The sequence below is a fragment of the Salarias fasciatus genome, chromosome 2, assembly GCF_902148845.1.
Source record: "Salarias fasciatus chromosome 2, fSalaFa1.1, whole genome shotgun sequence".
NCBI classification, from domain to species: Eukaryota; Metazoa; Chordata; class Actinopteri; order Blenniiformes; family Blenniidae; genus Salarias; species Salarias fasciatus.
The window spans coordinates 31,938,238-31,958,235 of record NC_043746.1 but is presented as its reverse complement, the minus strand read 5'-3'; the positions used below and the strand labels follow the sequence as shown (position 1 = coordinate 31,958,235).

The window sequence follows — 19,998 nt, the reverse complement described above, 5'->3', positions numbered from 1 at the left end:
CGAAGCCTCACACGGACAAAAGTGCAGCAAATGAGGAAAGTCGGCTCGACCCAGGGAGTGGCCGTGTTCTCACTGCATCTACATCGAGCCGGGGTCGACCTCAGAACTCCTCCTTGAAGCGGCCCCGGCTCCTCGCAAAAGTAGGTCGACCCAACGTGAAAACGTGTTCACACTGTCACACGCACACACACGCACACACGCGCACACACACACACACACACACACACACACACACACACACACACACACACACACACACACACACACACACACACACACACACACACACACACACACACACACACACACACACACACACACACACACACACACACACACACACGCACGCGCGCAAAGCATGGCTGCACCATTCCCTCCCCCCTGTCCTGCACCATTCACCCTACAGCGATGTTGGTGAATGATGTGGACCAACACATCACTGTGTTGACTGAGACTTTCCTCACATGTTACACAACAATCCAACTTCTGTGAGTTGTGAAACGAATTATCAACTTACTCCGTTGGTTGTAACTTTGACCTGGTTCTTCCTGTTCCTCTTTGATCTGTGGAGGTTCTGGTTCCTCGTGGTTCTCTTTAAACTGTAGAAGTCCTGGTTCTTCTTGTTCCTCTTTGATCTGTGGAGGTTCTGGTTCTCCTTGCTCGAGATAGCAGTTTGTTTCCTGTTCAAAGAGCTGATCCTCTTTCCAGTCATGATCCTGTTGGAGCTCTGGAGGGACACCAAAGTAAGATGAATAGTTAGTGACATTAATTCCACAGCTGAAACAAAGAAACACAGGAACTGAAGAGTTGACATTGATCATTTCCATTCAAATTTCGAAAACGGCATTAAATCATGACATTGCAGCTTGATGTGCTGCTTGACATCTGGTAGATGAATGATTACTTTTTTAAGGATCAACTTTTTCTCTGTGATGGATTCACTTATCTTCTCTCACATCAGCTCAACCTTCTTCCTCCACAAGGCTGTATGGTACATTTAATCATGAAGGACCATGTGGACTGGAACTGTGTCGGGATATTTTTCCAGCCAACAGACCATCTCTCCTAACTGCACTAACTGCATTTGTGTGTGTGTGTAAATGTATACACACACACACACACACACACACACACACACACACACACATATGTTTGGTTTTATGAATATGCATGTGTGGAGGATGGAGTAAAATACATTAAAAAAATTGGGCTGTCCTCTTTTTTAGATGTTTTGAGAGAAATAATCTCAAGGGTCAAAATGTCCTTCTCCACATTCGATCCCTGGTGGGGGAGGTATCAACAAGAAGGACAGTTTCTCAATAAAAATCTTTAAGGCAGCCAGCAAGAAAGCCATGAAAAGACGCTGGCTCCAAAAACATGTCCGGTCTGTGGACACTTTTGTAGATATTGGGAACCAGTTACATCACGTATATTTTATAACTTATAATCTGAGTGTGCATCAGGACAAAGGAAAGCTCTTCTTAGCCCAGCAATCTCCAAAACGTGATCAATTGTAACACACAGAGTACTGTGGGATCTCTGATGTAAGTTGTGACGGTCTGTTTAACTGTTCATCTTTAAATAAGAAAAACAAAATTAAAATATATAAGATCTGACGGCACACACCTTGGATAAAGTGTGTTTCGCTCCGTGCTCTCGAACAGGATCAGAGTCATGAGGCCAGGGACTGAGAGACTAACTTTCTTGCTGGATTCACACTCAGAAAATCAATCTTACTCTAAACATGAAAGCACGTCAACAGAGCTCTCAGAGAACCTTACAGATATCCACACACGTATGAAGTCACAAAACCAGTTCAGCTCCGCGTAACAAAGAGGAGTGATAAAAACCCGGACCCTCTGAATAAAGTTCCACCGTGTGCCCACGCTGTGATTCATACAAGTGTTGGAGGGTTTACCTGTCCCGTGGAACTTCTTTGGCGGGTTAAAGGTGATTTCCAGCAGCCTGTTCTGTCGGTCGAGCTCCTCTTGGTACTGGACGATAGTTTGTTCAAACGCGGTGAAGATTTCTCCAGCAGCAGCCGTCAGTCGCTCGTTGATAAACTCTCTCAAAGCCTGGATTGCAGCCATTGCTGCTGTGGAGGAGATATTTCCTCTGGGACACACAGCAACACAGCGGCCGGGGTCCTGCGCCTGCTGATGACGTCACACTACAGCCACGCCCCTTGAGCGTCGCACAGCAATAGTTCTCTTTGGCTACCGCTTATTAATAGTTATGTCAATATTTACTCTTCCATTCGTTTATATTCTTTTCTTTTTTTGTCATCACTTTACTTTTATCTAATCTTCTGTTTTTCTTTCATCACACATTGATTTATTGATTGTGTTTAATTGGATAATATCCTTCCATGAAGTCTGATGCTTTTTCAGTTCCACTTGCACGTTATGTTTCTCTTTAACCACATTTTTTTAAAGATAATCAACCAAAAGCTGATGAAAAAAATGCTTAAACATCAAAAACACTCAAATTTGTAGGGGAGGGGTGGGTGTTAAATGCTTCATCATTGACCTGTCATGTGTTTGAACCTTAAGTCATTTTGATCCATTCACACACATTCACAACCTTATCTCCTGATTCAGTGGCAATGGCCATGTTTACATGGGCCCCAAAATCCTCCATATAATGGGATTGTAAGGTGAAGCAGAATGTAAATGTGCCATATAAACACCTGAGTGGATATGCTTCACTCAGAGCGGATTATATTTCAGATGCCATTGTTCGAGGTCACCGATCGATGATCCACTCTGAGTCTCATGTATACAGTGCTTGGCATGAATTGGATTGAACGGTGAATTATTTGTTCAGTGCATGCAGTCCCTCGTAGAGATGCGCGGATTTTGGTTGCACCCGCAAAGCCCTCGGATCGGGAGGATGACGTGTCGAAAAATTAAGATTTTAATTACATTCGGGCGGGTTGCGGTTGAAGCACTCAAATAAAAAACACAATATTTTAATAGCCAAAACACTATTCTGCGGATGGCGTGCGGGTTCGGTTTTGAAAATTGATAAAAAATCTTTCGTGCGGGCGGATAGCGGGCGGATGGAGATTTTAAGAAGCAGTTGCGGATGGAAAAATGAGCCATCCACGCATCTCTAGTATGTAGTGATGAATGGGAAGCAGAAAAGTCAAAAAGCAAGCAGAAAAACTCAACAATGGTTGAGAAACACTTTAACAAAAACTCAGAGAGAGCAAACACTGGAGAGGAGAGATGGCTACAAATTGTTTAACAGTGAGTTATTCAAAGAGCTTCATGGTAGACAACCAGCAGACTGCTGGTGTTATGGATTAACTGGTTCCCTTGTTAACAAGTGATAGATTTCTTTAAACACATGCTGGTAACAGCAGATGTTCAAATAAGACTCACAAAAGGCTCTAAACTTCTAAATTTACTGTAACTGTAGATTAGTCTTTTGTAGCACAACAAGTGTCCGTCGGGTTTTCAAACATCTGTTGGTCACAAATTAACACGGAAACCAGTTAATCTGAAACATCGGCTGGTGCACAGACTGAGATGTGCTGCTCGGTGGGGCGGGACTCCGGCCGGAGGAGTGCTCGCTCTTTGAGCAGCATCTCATGGAGATGTTGGAACATTATTGAGCAGATATCCAGCAGATAAAAACACATTGGTGAACCAGGATTGATCGTGAATCACTTTGTATGCCGTCCATGGAAACAGATGAATTGAACACAATTGTTTTCAACTGGATTGAAAAACATCCAAACTGGGCCAGTGACAAATGTTGAGTTTCCAAAGTCTCCTCTTGGTAGAAATAACCAGGATTAAATCCAAATTTAAAAAAAAAAAGTATCAGAGAAAGATAGTTTCATTCATTTACTCTCACTACCCACTGTACCCGGCTTTGAAATGTGCAGAGAAACTGAGGAGTTGTGATGAAGAGCTAACACAGGCTCTATGCACAACTCAACCACTTCCTGAACTTCAGGAGGCTCCTTGTTTCCTGTCTTTCATGATAGGACGAGCTGATTAATGCAGGCGTGTCTGAAGTTGTTACAGAGGTCAGACACACCTGCATTAATCAGCTCATCCTATCATGAAAGACAGGAAACAAGGAGCCTCCTGAAGTTCAGGAAGTGGTGAAGTTGTGCATAGAGTCCATGGCCAGAGACAGCTAACAATTATGAAATCTACTGAAATATGTGGAAAAAACCTCAATTGTCTTCAGAAAAAAATGGGGCTGAAATGAACAATAAAGGTGAAAAGGCTACAGGTGAAATGGGCGAAACTGCTAATTCCTCAAAAAATGATAGAAAGAGTAAAGGTCAAAATATATTAAAAAGCTAATATCACAAAAAAAAAATAGCTCAAAAATCATTCTTTTGCAAGTTCTTTTACAAGCAGTTTATTTTCAATTATATACTGTCGTGCTCCAGTGAGCTCCAGGCATGGCACTTACCAAGGACACAGGTACCTTTTATCTGGATATCTCAGATATAGCCATACATACTGCCTGGTCTGCTCAATAAGGATGTTTGAATTTCTGGTATTTAGAACCACATGGCCAGCACATCATATTATGCATACTTTGCATGGCGATTCCCTGCAGAATCCAAGCAGTGACGCTTCAGGCGTGTTTGGACTGCAAAGATGTTTTCAGGACTGCTACCAATACTCTAGATGAGTTTACAGAAGCTGCGATGTCCTTCATCAGTTGTTGTGAGGACAGCTGCATCCCATCATGCACCAGGGTGAGTTACAACAAACCCTGGTTCACAGCAAAACTCACACGGCTCAGGTCAGACAAAGTGGCAGCTTTCAGGAGTGGAGACAAAGACAGGAGGTGAGCAGAGCTAAACGTGTATACTCTGAGAAACTCCAACACCAGTTCTCAGCCAACAACACTGCCTCTGAAAAAATTCAATATGAATATATTTTCAGAGGGACCACCTGATCTCTCTTCCGGATGGTGAAATGCAGGAAACAACTCTGAGCTGTAGAAACTCAGCCAATCTAATTTCATTGTTGTTTCATATTGAATTGGAGTCGATGGAATCACAGCCTTTTTGGAGCCAGACCCTGGTGGACACTGATGTTGCAAGTTTTTGACACTTCCTGGTGAGCTTCATTGTTGGAGCCACATGCTGTATCCATTATATACACAATCAATGATTTAAATGGAGACAGAGCCCTCTAGTGGTTAATTTGCGCAACTGCATCAGAAGAAGATCACAAATCTCTCACGTTGCGTGTAACCGGTTACACGTCGGTTAGGAGTCTCGGTTACACGTGTAGAAAAATTTAGAAATGCTGACACCCCTACTGTAGACGATGCAGTGGACATGGCTCTGCACCCTCCTTCACCCTCCGGCACCTGGACTCCCCAGGATCCTACGCCTGGATCCTGTTTGTGGACTTCGGCCTTCAGCGCAATCATCCCAGCTCTCCTGCAGGACAAGCTCCACCAGCTGAGCGTGCCAGTCTCCACCTGCAGCTGGATTATGGACATCCTGACAGACAGGAGGCAGCGCATGAAGCTGGGCCTCAGTCCACCACTGAGCATACCAACCACCAAAACACACACAGAAACCGACTGTGCGCTATGGACAGTCTTCACCTTTATAAATGTTTTTGCAAATACTTTTGTTATTTGTGGAATTTATGACAATTCTGCAAATCCTCCTCATATTTGCTGTGTTCTTTATTGATCTCTTAATTCCCTATATTCATGTTTTGTAGTTGTGCCTTTTAAGCCTGGGCTGGCTGTGGTTCAGTGGGGAGAGCAGTCGTCCCACGATTGAGAGGTTGTGAGTTCAATTCCTGTCTCCCGCTGTCTGCATGTCAAAGTGTCCTTGGGGAAACCCTGAAATACCCCCACTATTGTATGTCACTTTGGACAAAAGTGTCTGCTAATTGTTATTCATTTGTTCTTTTCTGTTTTCTGCCTTTGCCCCACTACCAAAACAAATTCCTTGTATAGGCCACTGTACTTGGAATAAACCTGATTCTGATTCTGATTATAATCCATATTGAATGCTGTTGTCTGCTGTGCAGACTGGGCTTCATTTGAGGACTTTGCCTCTCCAAATGTGTTTATGACACCAAAGAACCACGAGAACGCTCCAGGTCTAATACGTGCCATATTGCAATATAGTAAATATGGTTATTTGACAACAGTGCTCAGCCATGGCATTTTACTTCCAAAGGGAAATTAACCACCACCAGTATTTAACTCAACTGTTTAAGCATTCTTGTAATATATCCGCTTATATTCCTTTTCGTCTTTAGCTGTTCAAATAATATTCTGTTTTTGTGTATAGGCGACAAAAATTAAACACACGACTCATTGCAAGTTTTAATTAGGAGTCCTCTGTTGCAACAGCAAGACATAAATGATATCCTGCCAAGGTTTTACTGTCCTGTAATATCAGATGAACCCCAAGGAGACTGAAATTAGGTTGTAAAGGGCTGAAAATTCTCCATTAAAATGGTGTGGTGAGTCTCCAAAGTTGTTTAACTCATAGATGTAACTACTAGGAAATGAAAACTGACAGTCTGAACCCTTTTCTCATATTCACCTGTTGATCTTAAACCCAAATGTCTTTAGATGAACAACAAAAACAAACAAGCCTATTTGATGCAATAATTTTTATTTAATTTGTTGTACAAATAAAAAAAAATCAGTTCAAACAATGCAGGAAAAATTTTCAGTTGTTTGAATGAAGGACAGACAAAAGAGGAAAAAATAATCTGCTCCCCAACTTTTTCTCAAACAATCATACTCTTTAAAGCCCACTAGATTGGAGTCAAATGCGATCAACCAAAATACAAGTGGCACTGGCGCACACCTGGATGTGCATGTTTCCGCCCTGGGTCGAACAGGGGACCTTTCGTGTGTGAGACGAACGTGATGACCGCTACACCACGGAAACTCTTCCGCAAACGACACATGACAGCGTGGACAAGTTTGACTTGGCTTACAACCATGACTGTGTTTTCAGCTTTGGAGATCACATTGATTTGAGGACGTTGAGGACATCTAGATCGCACAACATCCATGGGTTGACCATGTTGAGGAAGTTGGATGGCTGTGATGCTTCCAACTGAAAGCAGGTAGAACAATTCCTGTTTGAGTGAAATCTCCACCAGTGAGGAGTCGGGGAGCCCAGGCAATCCACTCTGCTCTTCCCTCCGCAAAATTCAATCACCCATCCATTGACAACAGCTGAGCTTGGCCACTTTGGTTGAACTGGGGGTGGGGTTAAATCTCTGTGATACTTTACATGACAAGAGCAACAGGTGTCATTCAAGCACACACCCATGGAGTGACCATTTCACAGTTGAGAAGCATAGTGGCCTCCCAGACTCATCAGCTGGAAGCAACACAGCCGTCCGACAACTGCTTACTGCACGTTTTACTGTTGCTCTCAAATGTCCTTGTCGTTGAGCAGAGTGGCGCAGCGGGAGCGTGCTGGGCCCATAACCCAGAGGCCGATGGATCGAAACCATCCTCTGCTACAGCCGACTCTCTTGGCTCACACACTTCTCGGTCCCTGCGCCAATGAAAGATCAGGCCTTCTTTGTTCTCTCAGCCTTGGCCGGTTGCCTCTTCCGTGTTGGATGGCCATTGATTTTTGGGTCAGGCAGGTAGTGTGGCCGAGCGGTCCAAGGCGCTGGATTAAGGTTCCAGTCTCTCAGGAGGCGTGGGTTCGAATCCCACCACTGCCAGTCCAGAAGCCTGTCGATGCTCCCTGATACTGATTGAAGCAGTCAGCTGAGCCTCTCCGGTGTGTCACAGAAATGGCAAACCCTGGATCACTTTCAGAGATCACCTAGGACTTGTCTGCTTCAACAACGGCACAAGGCCTGGACCTGAGTGCCCCCTTTTCATGCCACAAACATGTTATGTGAACTGGTGTGACAATAAAGTTTTCTTGAATCTTGATTCTCCCTCCAGTGTTTCCATCGAAGATGATTTCTCATTGATCCCATGCTGCTGTTGTTGTTGGCCAGCTTTGCCTGATATAGTTTCCACTGAACTGTATTTCCACTGAAAGTTTCCTCGAAAAACTGTCACACTGTGCTCCGTTTGCTCGCCGCCATCACGTCCCCAAGTTAACATGAAGAGACGCAACACTTGCTATGGCTGCGTTTTTTTTTTTGTTTTGTTTTTTTTAATCAACATGCGCTACTGGATCAATCTATTTTGTATGCAGATAACTGCACGAGAGGAACATTTAAGTGTATAGTTAATGTTATTATGTGAAGCCTTCTGGCATCATGATCACCTCTAAGTATACAACATAACCTGGTGAGAAACAAACAAAGAAGAAAAAAGTTACATATACACAGTTATTGATTTTTCTAAATGGTTATGATTTATTATTCGTGTACATGTGCACACATACACACTCCCAGTCTGGATCAATGCTACTTCAATACAACAGACCCCAAGTGGATATACATCATGTGAATTCGTTAAATTTTCTCAGTTCAAACTGTGATTTCAATCTTGATTGAGGTTGATTGCGTCTCAGCAGGGGGCTGATTTGTCTCTCAAGCCTAAGACTTCCTCACTGATAATGTTACTGCACACATGAAGTGACAGTTCACTTTGTGAGGCACGGATGGGGGTTAAACCCATGATGTTTGGTTTAGGAGTCCAACGCCTCACCACTTGGCCACCGCGCCACAGATTTTTGAGCGACAACTGGCAGCCTTTGGACCAAAATCGGCCCACGAACAATAACGTCTCACTTGCCAGATGATTTTTGAGAGGGCGAAGGACCCGGCTAATTATAGACCCAAGAGCTAGATAAATGTGGATTGCAAAATATTTTCTAGAACATTGGCATTTAAATTAGATCACGTTTTACCTAAAATTATTCACATAGATCAAATAGGATTAATTCAAAATAGATCTTCAGCCAACAATGTGAGGAGCAGGGGCGTCACGAGGTTTTGAGGACAGGAGGGCTTAGCCCCCAGGAGAAGCACAGGATGTGAAGGAACCCAGCACATGAGCACAAAACTTTACAGCTATCAAAGATCGATAAATGATTCAGTATATATATATTTTTTTTAATACAGTAGAACAACAAACATAAGTTTGAACTGGGGCTGTCAGTCAATTAAAATATTTCATTGTGATTATTCACATGATTGTCCATAGTTAAAGCGACACTAAGGAACTTTCAGTTTTTGTTGATTTTGGCGGCGCCAGTGGACAAAAGCAGTAGTGTTTTGCCTGACCGAATACTACAGTTCCCATGAGGACTAGCGCGTGGTGTTGTAAATTGCTGCTCCCGGTGGCATGCTGTCGGACTGAACTCGCCTTCATTTGTTTCCAGTGGCTGTGTGAAGGACGGATAACGACGAGGTAATGAATCTAAATGAATCTAATGGTGGCTAAACAATGTTATATCATGATGTGACGCATGCTGTAAAGCAGTCCGCACATTTGGAGTTTTTTAGTTTGCAGGGTTCCTACCACCCTCCTCACAGCTGCTCAGTCCAAGTGAAAGCAATACTGACGCCCTCAGGCCGTGACAGAGGGGTCATTCAACTAGTTGTAAGTCGATGTATCATCACAAAAGATATTAAAATGTTTAATTAAGGTTGAAAAGTTCCTTAGCGTCGCTTTAACTCTCGATTAATCGCACAATTTTTTTATCTGTTCTAAATGTAAAGGGAAAATGTTTAAGTTCCTAATACTCTCATCAACATGGGAGTGGACTAAACACATGTTTATTGTTGCCACAGTCAGAATGATATCAAACACTGTCCAGAATAATCTCCACAGAACATCCAACAGTCTTAAGGGTCAGAAAACAGGCTGGAAGGACATTTTGACCCGAATGGAACATTGTTTAGTAATAATCCGACCATGTAGTGTCCAACCAGCTACATTTCCAGTTTTCCAGACAATTTTCAACACAGACTGATGGAGCTCATGGATCAGTAACAGACTCCTGACCCAGCAGGTCCTGTTGGTCAGTAATAGAAGAGAATCACCTGGATATGTTACGTCTTAAAATATTCATGGTTCTGAAGCCGTGCCCACTAAGGTCAAATTCAGAAAAGGAAATTTCTTTTTGGGGGAAAAAGAAACTTTTCCGAGCTGGAAATTATCCTGTCAGGTCTGAGGTGGAGGTAAATCAGGATGAGCTCTGTGGAAGAATAAAAGCTGGAAATAAAGGAGAACAGAACAATGCTGTCTGGAGGAAGATCACGACGGCGGTGAACAGGGTCACTGTAGACGAATGGACACCGGCTGTGGTATAAACAGATCAGAGATCCATTAATTTAACCCTGATATTACAAATAATGAGGCTGACTCATGTGAAACAGCTCAGATTTTTATTGTTTTGTTGAATAATGTCTCAGAGCCAGACAGCAGCACACTGCGGTCAGCTCTCCTACCTCGCTGACCGAGCAGGACCGAGCTGGACCCGGGACTCAGGCCACCATGAATGTGGAGGGAGAACATGCAAACTGCTTACAGTCTTCTAGATGCTCCAAAACAACAACTAACGGCCTAACACGTAACGTTTTCAACATGTTTTCTCGCTAGTGAGAATGTGAAGCTCTTCATCTCACCACTGAGCAGCACACAGCAGATCAGACATCAGAAAATATTGATCCTGAGATCAATTATATTCTCACTGTGGCTCCCTGATCAAGCCCCTCACCAACCACTACTGATTCTGATCATATTTGGTGACTCCCTCGTGGTTTTGGCCCAGCATTCATTTCATTTCTAATCTTCACATGTTAGGAAGCCTCCTCATCTCTCAGGTGGTCTGGATCCAGCCTTTATCTGTTCAGTTTACGCTTGACAACCAGCAGCGAGGTGTAGTGACCGACTCAGGCAGATTGTCTCTGTTTAACTTTCTGTTGAGTTTGCATGTTCCCTCAGATTGCAGTGAATGAAGCATTCTTATTCATGCAAACTATTTTAAGCACTATTTTCTTTCAATGCAGTACGTAGAAGTCAGATCCTGAACTCACACTTGAATTCAGCTCAACTGTGAAGACATGCATTTCACCACAAAGTAAATCTAGAAGAACTTTTTTTGATATAACTTCTTCTAGACGGCATCTACAGGTAAAAAGGGGTATCTGAACAGATAGTCTGGGATTTGTATGTTTCAAATGTGTAAAAGTAGATTTTTTTTTTTGTCTTTGTAACCACCTGAACTTCAACCAACCACGAGGAAACGGCGACAGCCGAGTGGTTTTTGTTTTGTTGTTTGTTGTTAAACACCAAACATCCTGTTAAATGAGTCTTCAGTGTTTGTGTGGGGTTTTTTTTTTCAGAGGAACAGCAGACCACAGCAGTGGTGTTACTTTGTCCTCAGGATGTTGTGAAAATACTTCGATGCGCTGCTGTGAAGCTGAAATGATCAGTCAAACATTTTGAAACACAATTCAAACAGAATTACTGTTCATGAATTACTGTTCTCCTTCCTCCCACTGGCTGGGTCATGGTAAATTTTTTCATTTGCAGCCCAGAACTTACAGTCAACCTGTTCACCCTGGTTATTTTAATAGTGTGAACTTATGAGAAACATTTGTTTTGTCTACCAGTCTGACCTCCCCTTTTTAGGTGGTTTATTGTTGCTGATTTGTCTCTACTTGTGATTTGTGTGACTGATGTGAGGAAAGCGCCTTGATTGTCGCTTCTCCTCCTTTTCAGGAGCTGCGAGCAGCAGCAGCAGTGCCGCTGTTCCTCTGCGGTGGCGGATGTGCGGATTATAACGTGTCCACCAAAGTGTTTTGGGGTTGTTGGATTGTGTATTTGATGAGTTTGACGAGGGGGAACAAAAATACCATCCACTTCCATTGTGTCCATCCCGAAAACCTTCCCCGACTCACCTCTGAATAAACAACAGCTCGCCCTCACAAAAAAGTAAGTATGCTGTTCGAAATGACTAAGGAATTGCGCTAAATGAGTTGACGTAACGTATCCCTTTAACTAATTCCCTCACCAGCTTGATTCAACTCTTATTTTTGAGGGTGAGATGTACACGTCAAGTTCTATTTTAAGAAATGTACAGATGAAATAAGTGAAGAAAGGAGAAAATAAGGAGAAATAAGGAGAAAACATTCCACTGGGGCAATAATCACTGCAGTTCTGAAGACGATGTGATCCAATCACTGTCAAATGTACTCAAACAACTTTTATATTCTTCTCTGTAGGCTGATTGTTTGACTCCTGCCTTCCACTTCCGATCTGGACTAGCAGGAGTCGTGATGAAGAGACATCAGAGTGTTTTCACCTCACCTGTCTGTGGTCAGAATGCTGTTACTGACTCTGTTACATTTTGGACCTCATGGGTCACTTCTGGAATAGATTTCATGGTAGCTTGGATGTGTTTGTGGTTTCATTTATAAAGAGAACAACACCACCCCCTCATGGTCAAACCTGAAAACTACATAATTTTCAGTGTCGCTGCCATTTCTGTGTTCCGGTCAACCTTTCTGAAAGTTCCTGTGTGAACGTGGCACTTTAGTGAAAGGAAAACACAAAAATTATCTGTTTTCAGTTGAAATGTTGTGTCAAAGGGTCCCTGGTTTTCACTATGAGGCAGTGAAGCTCTCCTGCCTCACATCCCTGTTTGAGTCCACACACTAAAAAATGCTGGGTTATTTTTAGTTATTGTGGTAACTCATTTTATGAGTTGCAAATTCTGAGTGTTGAGTTAAATGTTTGGTTTATTTTTATAAAGAGTAACCCATTAATGTGTTATAGGCTGGTTATCTTTGTTATTTAAATTTTTTTTTGTTTGATTTGTTTTGTTTTATTTTTTTAAAAAAGGTACATCATTACAGACTGTGCTTCCCAGGGGAAGCAAAGTTAGTATGAGGGACCAATAAAAATACAAAAAAAAAAAACAAAAACAAAAACAAAAAAACCGCACACAAATAGCAAAGACATAAGACAGTTGCATCAGTTCAGCAGATCAGTCGTCGCGGCTTTCTCAGCGCACCAGGTCATCCCCACTGTTCGTCAGCAGAAGGGTGAGGGAGGCGGTTGGGTGGTGGTATGGATACGTCGTGAGTGCAGGTGTGAGACTATCAGTTTGTGAGTCCATGTATGTGTGTGTAGTTTGGCCTGTCCCCCTCCGCGTTCAGTTCACACTGACCCATAAGTGGGTATGGGTTGCTATGGAGACACCTCGACAACGTACAGCTATTTCTCAGTATACATAAACCAAAGTAATCAAACAATTCTCTCCAACCCTGTTCGTGGACAGCCCTGTTCTAGCTAGCCAGGGCTAGAAGGGTCAAAAATGACAACTTTTCTTCTCCATAATCAAGAAGTCTTTCTGAAATGTACCTGGAGTCATATATTTGTTCAGTTTGCAACTTTATCCAGAAAAAGAATGGTTATATTTGTAGGGGTCAGGGGTCAGCTGTAGGTTCACCAGCTGCTGTGGATCCAAGCTGGAGGCGAATATTAGGTGCATTCGACGTGAGAAAGCCAGAGGCAGACTTTTAAGACTTTTGAGCCGCCCCGCTCAGATTTGGCCCGGCGTCACTGATACGTAGGACCTATGTAGGGCATCGGAAACTCGTGAGACGCAAACGAGATCGGTCCCAGAGGAGCCGCTGTGAGCTGCTCAAGAGCAACTCACCTCGGCTACCTGGCCCACCTCTCTGTTTCATACAGGCAGGGGATTGGACCCGAGCCCACTCGTCATCAATGATAACACGCTTCATTTGCATAAATAAACACCCCCCACGGTGGGAGTCATGAGAAACACAAACATGGAGAACCATAGGGCTGTCCGAGTTGGAGGTAGACTTATAACTGTACTTCGTCTAGCCCCGTCTGCTTCTGGCTTTGAAATCGTGAACGCACCTATTGAGTTGTGTAGTTGAGTGACACTATCATCAGCCAATCAGATTCCGATGTGTTGTTGACAGACAGCTGAGGTTTCTGAGGTGGATCTTCCAGATGAGCTTTACTGATTGGTTCGTGGGCCGCTGCGTGAGGAATGGACCGGCAGATACAACTGTGGACCCGTTTGCAGACAATACTGAAATTCTAAGAGGATGGATATCCAAAAATGGATGGGCTGACTAACTAACTAACAACAAGGCCTTGTGTGGCATTTCAGGAGGATGTGAAAGAGCGATTGATCAAGGATCACAGGATGGATGTCTTCACTAAGTGATGGGTGAGTGCTGGTTCTGTTGTTTCCTCTCTCTGGATCAGGTTGGTGCTGCTGTTGGGCAGTCATATGCTTTTGGTGTTGCTGCTTGTCAATGTCAGTGTGGATTGGGAGAAGATGATCTGGTGATGTCTTGAGCTTGTTGAGCTGTCATGTTGGTATTGATAAGGACTGAAGACTCATTGATTTCATATTGTGTCTATATTTTAGAGAATATGTGTGCAAAGCAATACTTCTTTGACCATGAAGAATTTTATTATGAGTGACACTCATTTCACTTGTGGAGTTAGGGCCATCTTCAGTCATGAACAGCTCCCCGTCTGAGGCAGGGATGGGGGTTGAACCCATGATATTTCAATAATTAGATGAGGTCAAAGATCTGAGGCTCCTGATTGACAGAAGCAGTAGCATCGTTACCAGACTTGTATTCAGCTCCTCCAGAACTGCCTCCATTACCTGTTTGAAAAGCTCTGAGTCAGTGATTGAGCTGTGGTGCTGTGAGAGCACCGTGCTGCTTTCAGGGACACACTTTCACAGCCACCAGATGGTGCTGTCTGTTCAAGTAATGTTTGACAGCACACTTCATTTTCAGTCCATCAGCTTCTATCTCAAAACCAAGAGGGACAGATTTGCACATCACTGCGAAGAGGAACGCCATCTCAGCTTCTGAGATGGTGTAAAGTAAATTTAAACTCCGAGAGTTTCAGACAGAACGGGAGGGTGTCAGTGAGGAACAGTTTACTTCTGAGAGAAAATGTCCATAAGCGGCAGCTTGGGGGGAAATGAGGGAAAATAATTATGGGATATTGTTAGGATTTAGATTCCACTCACTCAGATCACTTGGAACTCTGTTACAACTGCGGGATGCATAAAGAAAAAAGTGAAATGCATCCAGACACTCGCAGCTCCAACTGTAATGTTCCTCTGTTATTAATTGAAGAGATTTGTCGAATTGATAGCAACATGTGATGTAACACAGAACATTCTCCCTTCTGAGGTATGGACCCATGATGATGGTTGAACCCATGATCTTTGGTTTACGAGACCAACGCCTTACCACTTGGCCACCACACCACATTACTACCAGATCAAAATGTTTGTAGAACCCTCTTGAATCTTGAATCTTTTTGAAAACATCACTCCAGACCTGCTCTGAATTGTTCACCAGAAGGAGAAACTGGCTTTGGGAATTGAACCTGAGATCTTGCTGTCCTGGGATTGAATCCAGAACTTTTGGGTTACAAGAGTGACAAAACTGGGATTGGGGAAAGTGGGACATGTTTTGAGATAACTTACCATGGAGATTAAGTTCCAGGATTAATTCCATCTCATCCCTATCTCAGTCAGAGTTCGACACAAAAACCAGTCAACACAGAAGAAGAGGGAGAACCGAGCTCCTCGTCTGCCTCCAGGAGAACTTCCTGTTCTGGTGGAATGAAGCACGCCACTCTGGTTGTCATGGTGACTGTGATTCTGTAATTGATCTTGAACGTCTGTTTAATGAATCACAGGTGTGCACTGATCCAGGATTGGTTTCACCAGCTTGATGAATCTGTGTGTTCTCATCCTGGATTGGTCTTCTGTGCATCCAAAAAATGCTGAACCCTCTAGTTTAGAATTGGATGAGTCTGGATCAGTCAGTGCGACTTCAATACAACAGACCCCAGGTGGATACACTGATAATATTACTGTAGACATGAAAATATCAGCTTATTTTCTAAGGCATGGATGGGAATTGAACCCATGATCTTTGGTTTACGAGACCAACGCCTTACCACTTGGCCACCAAGCCACAGATAAATATATGACAATCATCAGCCTGTGGACCAAAATAGGCCCATGAACAATTTCTCATTTGCCAGATGATTTTTGAGAGGATGAAGGACAGAAAGATGGTGTTATAAGATAAGAAGCCACATTACTGCATATAGTTCAGAAATAGAGACTGTCATGTTCAATCAGCTGGAGTTTTCTTATAGTAGGCATTTTGGACACTGAATATTTCGTGGTTGCTGCAGTGGAATTTTTGCTGGATTGGTCTCAAACTCTCCATTATTGGATGAAAACATCGTCAGTAAGTTGTTCCATATTCAATATTCGTGATGACATAGGATAAGCTTGTCGTAGATGCTAACTGTCTGGTGTTAAATGTTTTAAATAGCATTGTTTTCAGTGGCAGCCGGTGGCGAGGGGCAGTGGCGGGAGCGCTTGTATTGTCCACCTACACCAGGAGTGGCGGGTGGCGTTAGTTCACTTCCACATTGGCGGGAGCGCTCGTTTCCACACCCGCGCATTCCAGGTGCATTCCAAACAACACAACAGGTAGGCCACGATTATTTTCAATAAACTGGTTTCTTCAACACTGCCCACCGTTTCCATGCGCAGGTGTGGAAACGAGCGCTCCCGCCAATGCGGAAGTGAACTAATGTCACCCGCCACTCTCGGTGTAGGCAGACAAAACAAGTGCTCCCGCCGCCACCCCTCGCCACCGGCCACCACTGATTGTTTTCATAGCTGGCTGTGTTGTGGACTGCCATGTCGACTTGGTTATGGCATGAACAATAAGCCACACATGTTGTTTGTACATTTGTTGGTTGTCCATCCATCATCGCTGAATGTCATTGATCTTCTATCCTTCGTTTTCCACCCCGTTGGTTTAAGTCTGCTTGACTTATTTACCATTATCTGACCCCAGTTTGAGCAAATCATTGGTAAAGTCCACAGTGCTGACCATGGTGCTGAACTAGCTAATCTGTGGCTGGAATATCCAGCAGGTGGGTGATGAATTCATGGCGCTGTCCATGGTGCTGAAATCCCGCAATCTGTGCTCCTCAATCAGTTGTAATCCACACTCTCTCCATGTTGCCCTTCTCTCCCCATTTCCCATTATTAGTGCTACTAATTGATCAGCTGTGCCATTACAGCAGGCTGTTACTGGACAGCGTCTATTGTTGGATTTGCTTTGTTTTTCCGTAATATATATATAGTTTCTCATCTGACCTCCTTTAAAGCCCAATAGATCGGAGGCAAATGCCATCAACCAAAACACAAGTGGCACTGATGCACATGTTTCCGCCCTGGGTCGAACAGGGGACCTTTCGTGTGTGAGACGAACGTGATGACCGCTACACCACGGAAACTCTTCTGCAAGTGACACATGACAGTGTGGACACGTTTGACTTGGCTTACAACCATGACTGTGTTTTCAGCTTTGGAGATCACATTGATTTGAGGACATTGAGGACATCTGGATCGCACAACATCCATGGGTTGACCATGTTGAGGAAGTTGGATGGCTGTGATGCTTCCAACTGAAAGCAGGTAGAACAATTCCTGTTTGAGTGAAATCTCCACCAGTGAGGAGTCGGGGAGCCCAGGCAATCCACTCTGTTCTTCCCTCCGCAAAATTCAGTCACCCATCCATTGACAACAGCTGAGCTTGGCCACTTTGGTTGAACTGGGGGTGGGGTTAAATCTCTGTGATACTTTACATGACAAGAGCAACAGGTGTCATTCAACCACACACCCATGGAGTGACCATTTGACAGTTGAGAAGCATAGTGGCCTCCCAGACTCATCAGCTGGAAGCAACACAGCCATCCGACAACTGCTTACTGCACGTTTTACTGTTGCTCTCAAATGTCCTTGTCGTTGAGCAGAGTGGCGCAGCGGGAGCGTGCTGGGCCCATAACCCAGAGGCCGATGGATCGAAACCATCCTCTGCTACAGCCGACTCTCTTGGCTCACACACTTCTCGGTCCCTGCGCCAATGAAAGATCAGGCCTTCTTTGTTCTCTCAGCCTTGGCCGTTTGCCTCTTCCGTGTTGGATGGCCATTGATTCTTGGGGCAGACAGGTAGTGTGGCCAAGCGGTCCAAGGCACTGGATTAAGGTTCCAGTCTCTCAGGAGGCGTGGGTTCGAATCCCACCACTGCCAGTCCAGAAGCCTGTCGAGGCTCCCTGATACTGATTGAAGCAGTCAGCCAAGCCTCTCTGGTGTGTCACAGGAATGGCAAACCCTGGATCACTTTCAGAGATCACCTAGGACTTATCTGCTTCAACAATGGCACAAGACAACCTGGAATCACTTGGGTTTTGACGTTTCCAAGAAAAAGCCCATCTATGTACTTTGGGACACCTGCACCAGACAAGATGGCCTGTCAGCAGGCTGATCAGACTCCACTCCCGATCGGAGTGGACGCTCCACCTTTGAACAAACAGCCCTCCAACTCAGGGATGAAATATGTACGTAAAAACTCCAATGCAACCTGGAGTTTTCAGCTGCTTTCACGTCAGGAAAGCCCACAACTCGAGTCTCTGTGGTGGGGGGAAGCTGAGAATCTTCATTTGGATTGGCTAGCTTTCCAACTGCACTTTTTTTTTTGTACTTTTATTTTCAACTTTTCATTATAAACAAACATACAACATACAAATAATCAATCTCAATGCAAATATTAATGTCAAAACCCCCCACCCACACCCCGACACGGCTCTTGGAAAAAAAAAAATGGACAGACAGGGTCACAGAAACAGATAAAGTCACTTGAGATGTTGCATCTTTAAACATTAGACAGTTATGTCTAAACAGTTCAATAGAAACTATACATGTAGTGGGCAGAACACTCAGTGTAATGGGGAGCTCCCAACATAATCTATAAAAGGACTCCAGATCTCAAAGAAGTCTCTACGCCTTTTACCTAAACTATATCTGAGTTTCTCCAAGGGTAAATAGAAAAGCACCTCCTTCACCCACTGTAGAAATGATGGGGATTTATTTGACTTCCAGGATCAATCTGCGATCGAGCAGAGAACCAAATGCCAACGCATTTGCTTGCAAATTTGAAAGTTCACAGTTTTGGGTGCTATGCCAAAAATTGCTGTGTGGAAATCAGGAGCTATGGTCTTTTTACAGATATTGGAGAACACATACTGCTCCAATAGCTGTTTAGAGAGGGGCATGTCCAAAGCATATGTCCCACTGAGGCTGGGACATTGCCACATCTCTGGCAGGCAGAGTTTATGGAGGGAAAAAGTTTTGAGAGTTTTTCCTTTGAGTAATGGAGACGATGAAGTACCTTAAACTGGATCAGTCCATGCCGGACACACAGCAAGAATGTGTGAATGTGTATAAGGCTGTCCCGCCACGCCTCCTCCGAAAGCACAACACCTCAGTCCCTTTCCCAAGCAGTTTTAGTTTTTTCCCATGATATCTGATTTTGACCTTAGATCATAGTATAAACTACTGAAAGGCGTTTCTTCTCAAAGGGGCCCAGTTCTCGGATGTTGTCTAATTGGCTATTGGGTGGTAAGTGAGGGAAAGAGGGAACTAGATTTTTAGCGAAGCTGTGAATTTGGAGGTGCCTGAAAAAGTGGGAACTATTTAGATTGTAAGTCTTTTTGAGTGTTTCAAATTGAGAGAATATACCCTTTGTGAACAGATCCCAGAAAAAAAATTAGCTTGTTCTTGTGCCAGTGCTGGAAAGCACCGTCCAGTACTGATGGAGTGAAGAAAGGGTTGTTTGCGACTGGGAAAAAGCAACTGATCTGTTTTAATTCAAAATGTCTCCTAAACTGTAGCCATGTTTTGAATGTTTCTTTAACCACTGGGTTTGCTAATTCAATTGTGTGGCTATATGGCAGGGAGGAGGTGAGATCCAGCATAATGATTCCATCTGAGCCCACTCTGTGCCATGTCCATTTTTATATGAATGCACCCAATGTGAGAGTTTTACAAAGTTTGCAGCCCAATAATAAAAACATGAAATTAGGCAGTCCGAGACCTCCTGCCACCTTAGGCAACTCTAAATATGTTACTTTTATCTTGGGATTTGAATTATTCAA

At 43.7% G+C, this 19,998-nt stretch overlaps 1 protein-coding gene and 5 non-coding genes across 9 annotated transcripts in view; 2 read left to right on the top strand and 4 right to left on the bottom strand.

Moving 5' to 3' along the window:
* Positions 1-2,108, bottom strand: part of LOC115402957 (uncharacterized) — a 39,535-nt gene extending 37,427 nt beyond the window's left edge. For all 4 annotated transcript variants that reach the window (XM_030111658.1, XM_030111685.1, XM_030111667.1 and 1 more), the window contains exons 1-2: positions 1,919-2,108; positions 518-727 (exon numbers count right to left, since the gene is read on the bottom strand). In XM_030111658.1, the coding sequence (XP_029967518.1) occupies positions 518-727; positions 1,919-2,090 (382 nt within the window). In that variant the 5' untranslated portion in view covers positions 2,091-2,108. The remainder of the gene's footprint in view (positions 1-517; positions 728-1,918) is intronic.
* A 4,729-nt stretch (positions 2,109-6,837) lies between these two features.
* On the bottom strand, positions 6,838-6,910 carry trnav-cac (transfer RNA valine (anticodon CAC)). Its single transcript has one exon. It is a non-coding gene; the product is annotated as a tRNA-Val (tRNA).
* A 714-nt stretch (positions 6,911-7,624) lies between these two features.
* Positions 7,625-7,706, top strand: trnal-aag (transfer RNA leucine (anticodon AAG)). The gene has a single exon. It is a non-coding gene; the product is annotated as a tRNA-Leu (tRNA).
* Positions 7,707-15,878: 8,172 nt separating this feature from the next.
* On the bottom strand, positions 15,879-15,950 carry trnat-cgu (transfer RNA threonine (anticodon CGU)). Its single transcript has one exon. It is a non-coding gene; the product is annotated as a tRNA-Thr (tRNA).
* A 1,275-nt stretch (positions 15,951-17,225) lies between these two features.
* trnav-cac (transfer RNA valine (anticodon CAC)) lies at positions 17,226-17,298 on the bottom strand. Its single transcript has one exon. It is a non-coding gene; the product is annotated as a tRNA-Val (tRNA).
* Positions 17,299-18,012: 714 nt separating this feature from the next.
* trnal-aag (transfer RNA leucine (anticodon AAG)) lies at positions 18,013-18,094 on the top strand. Its single transcript has one exon. It is a non-coding gene; the product is annotated as a tRNA-Leu (tRNA).
* Positions 18,095-19,998: the final 1,904 nt, after the last annotated feature.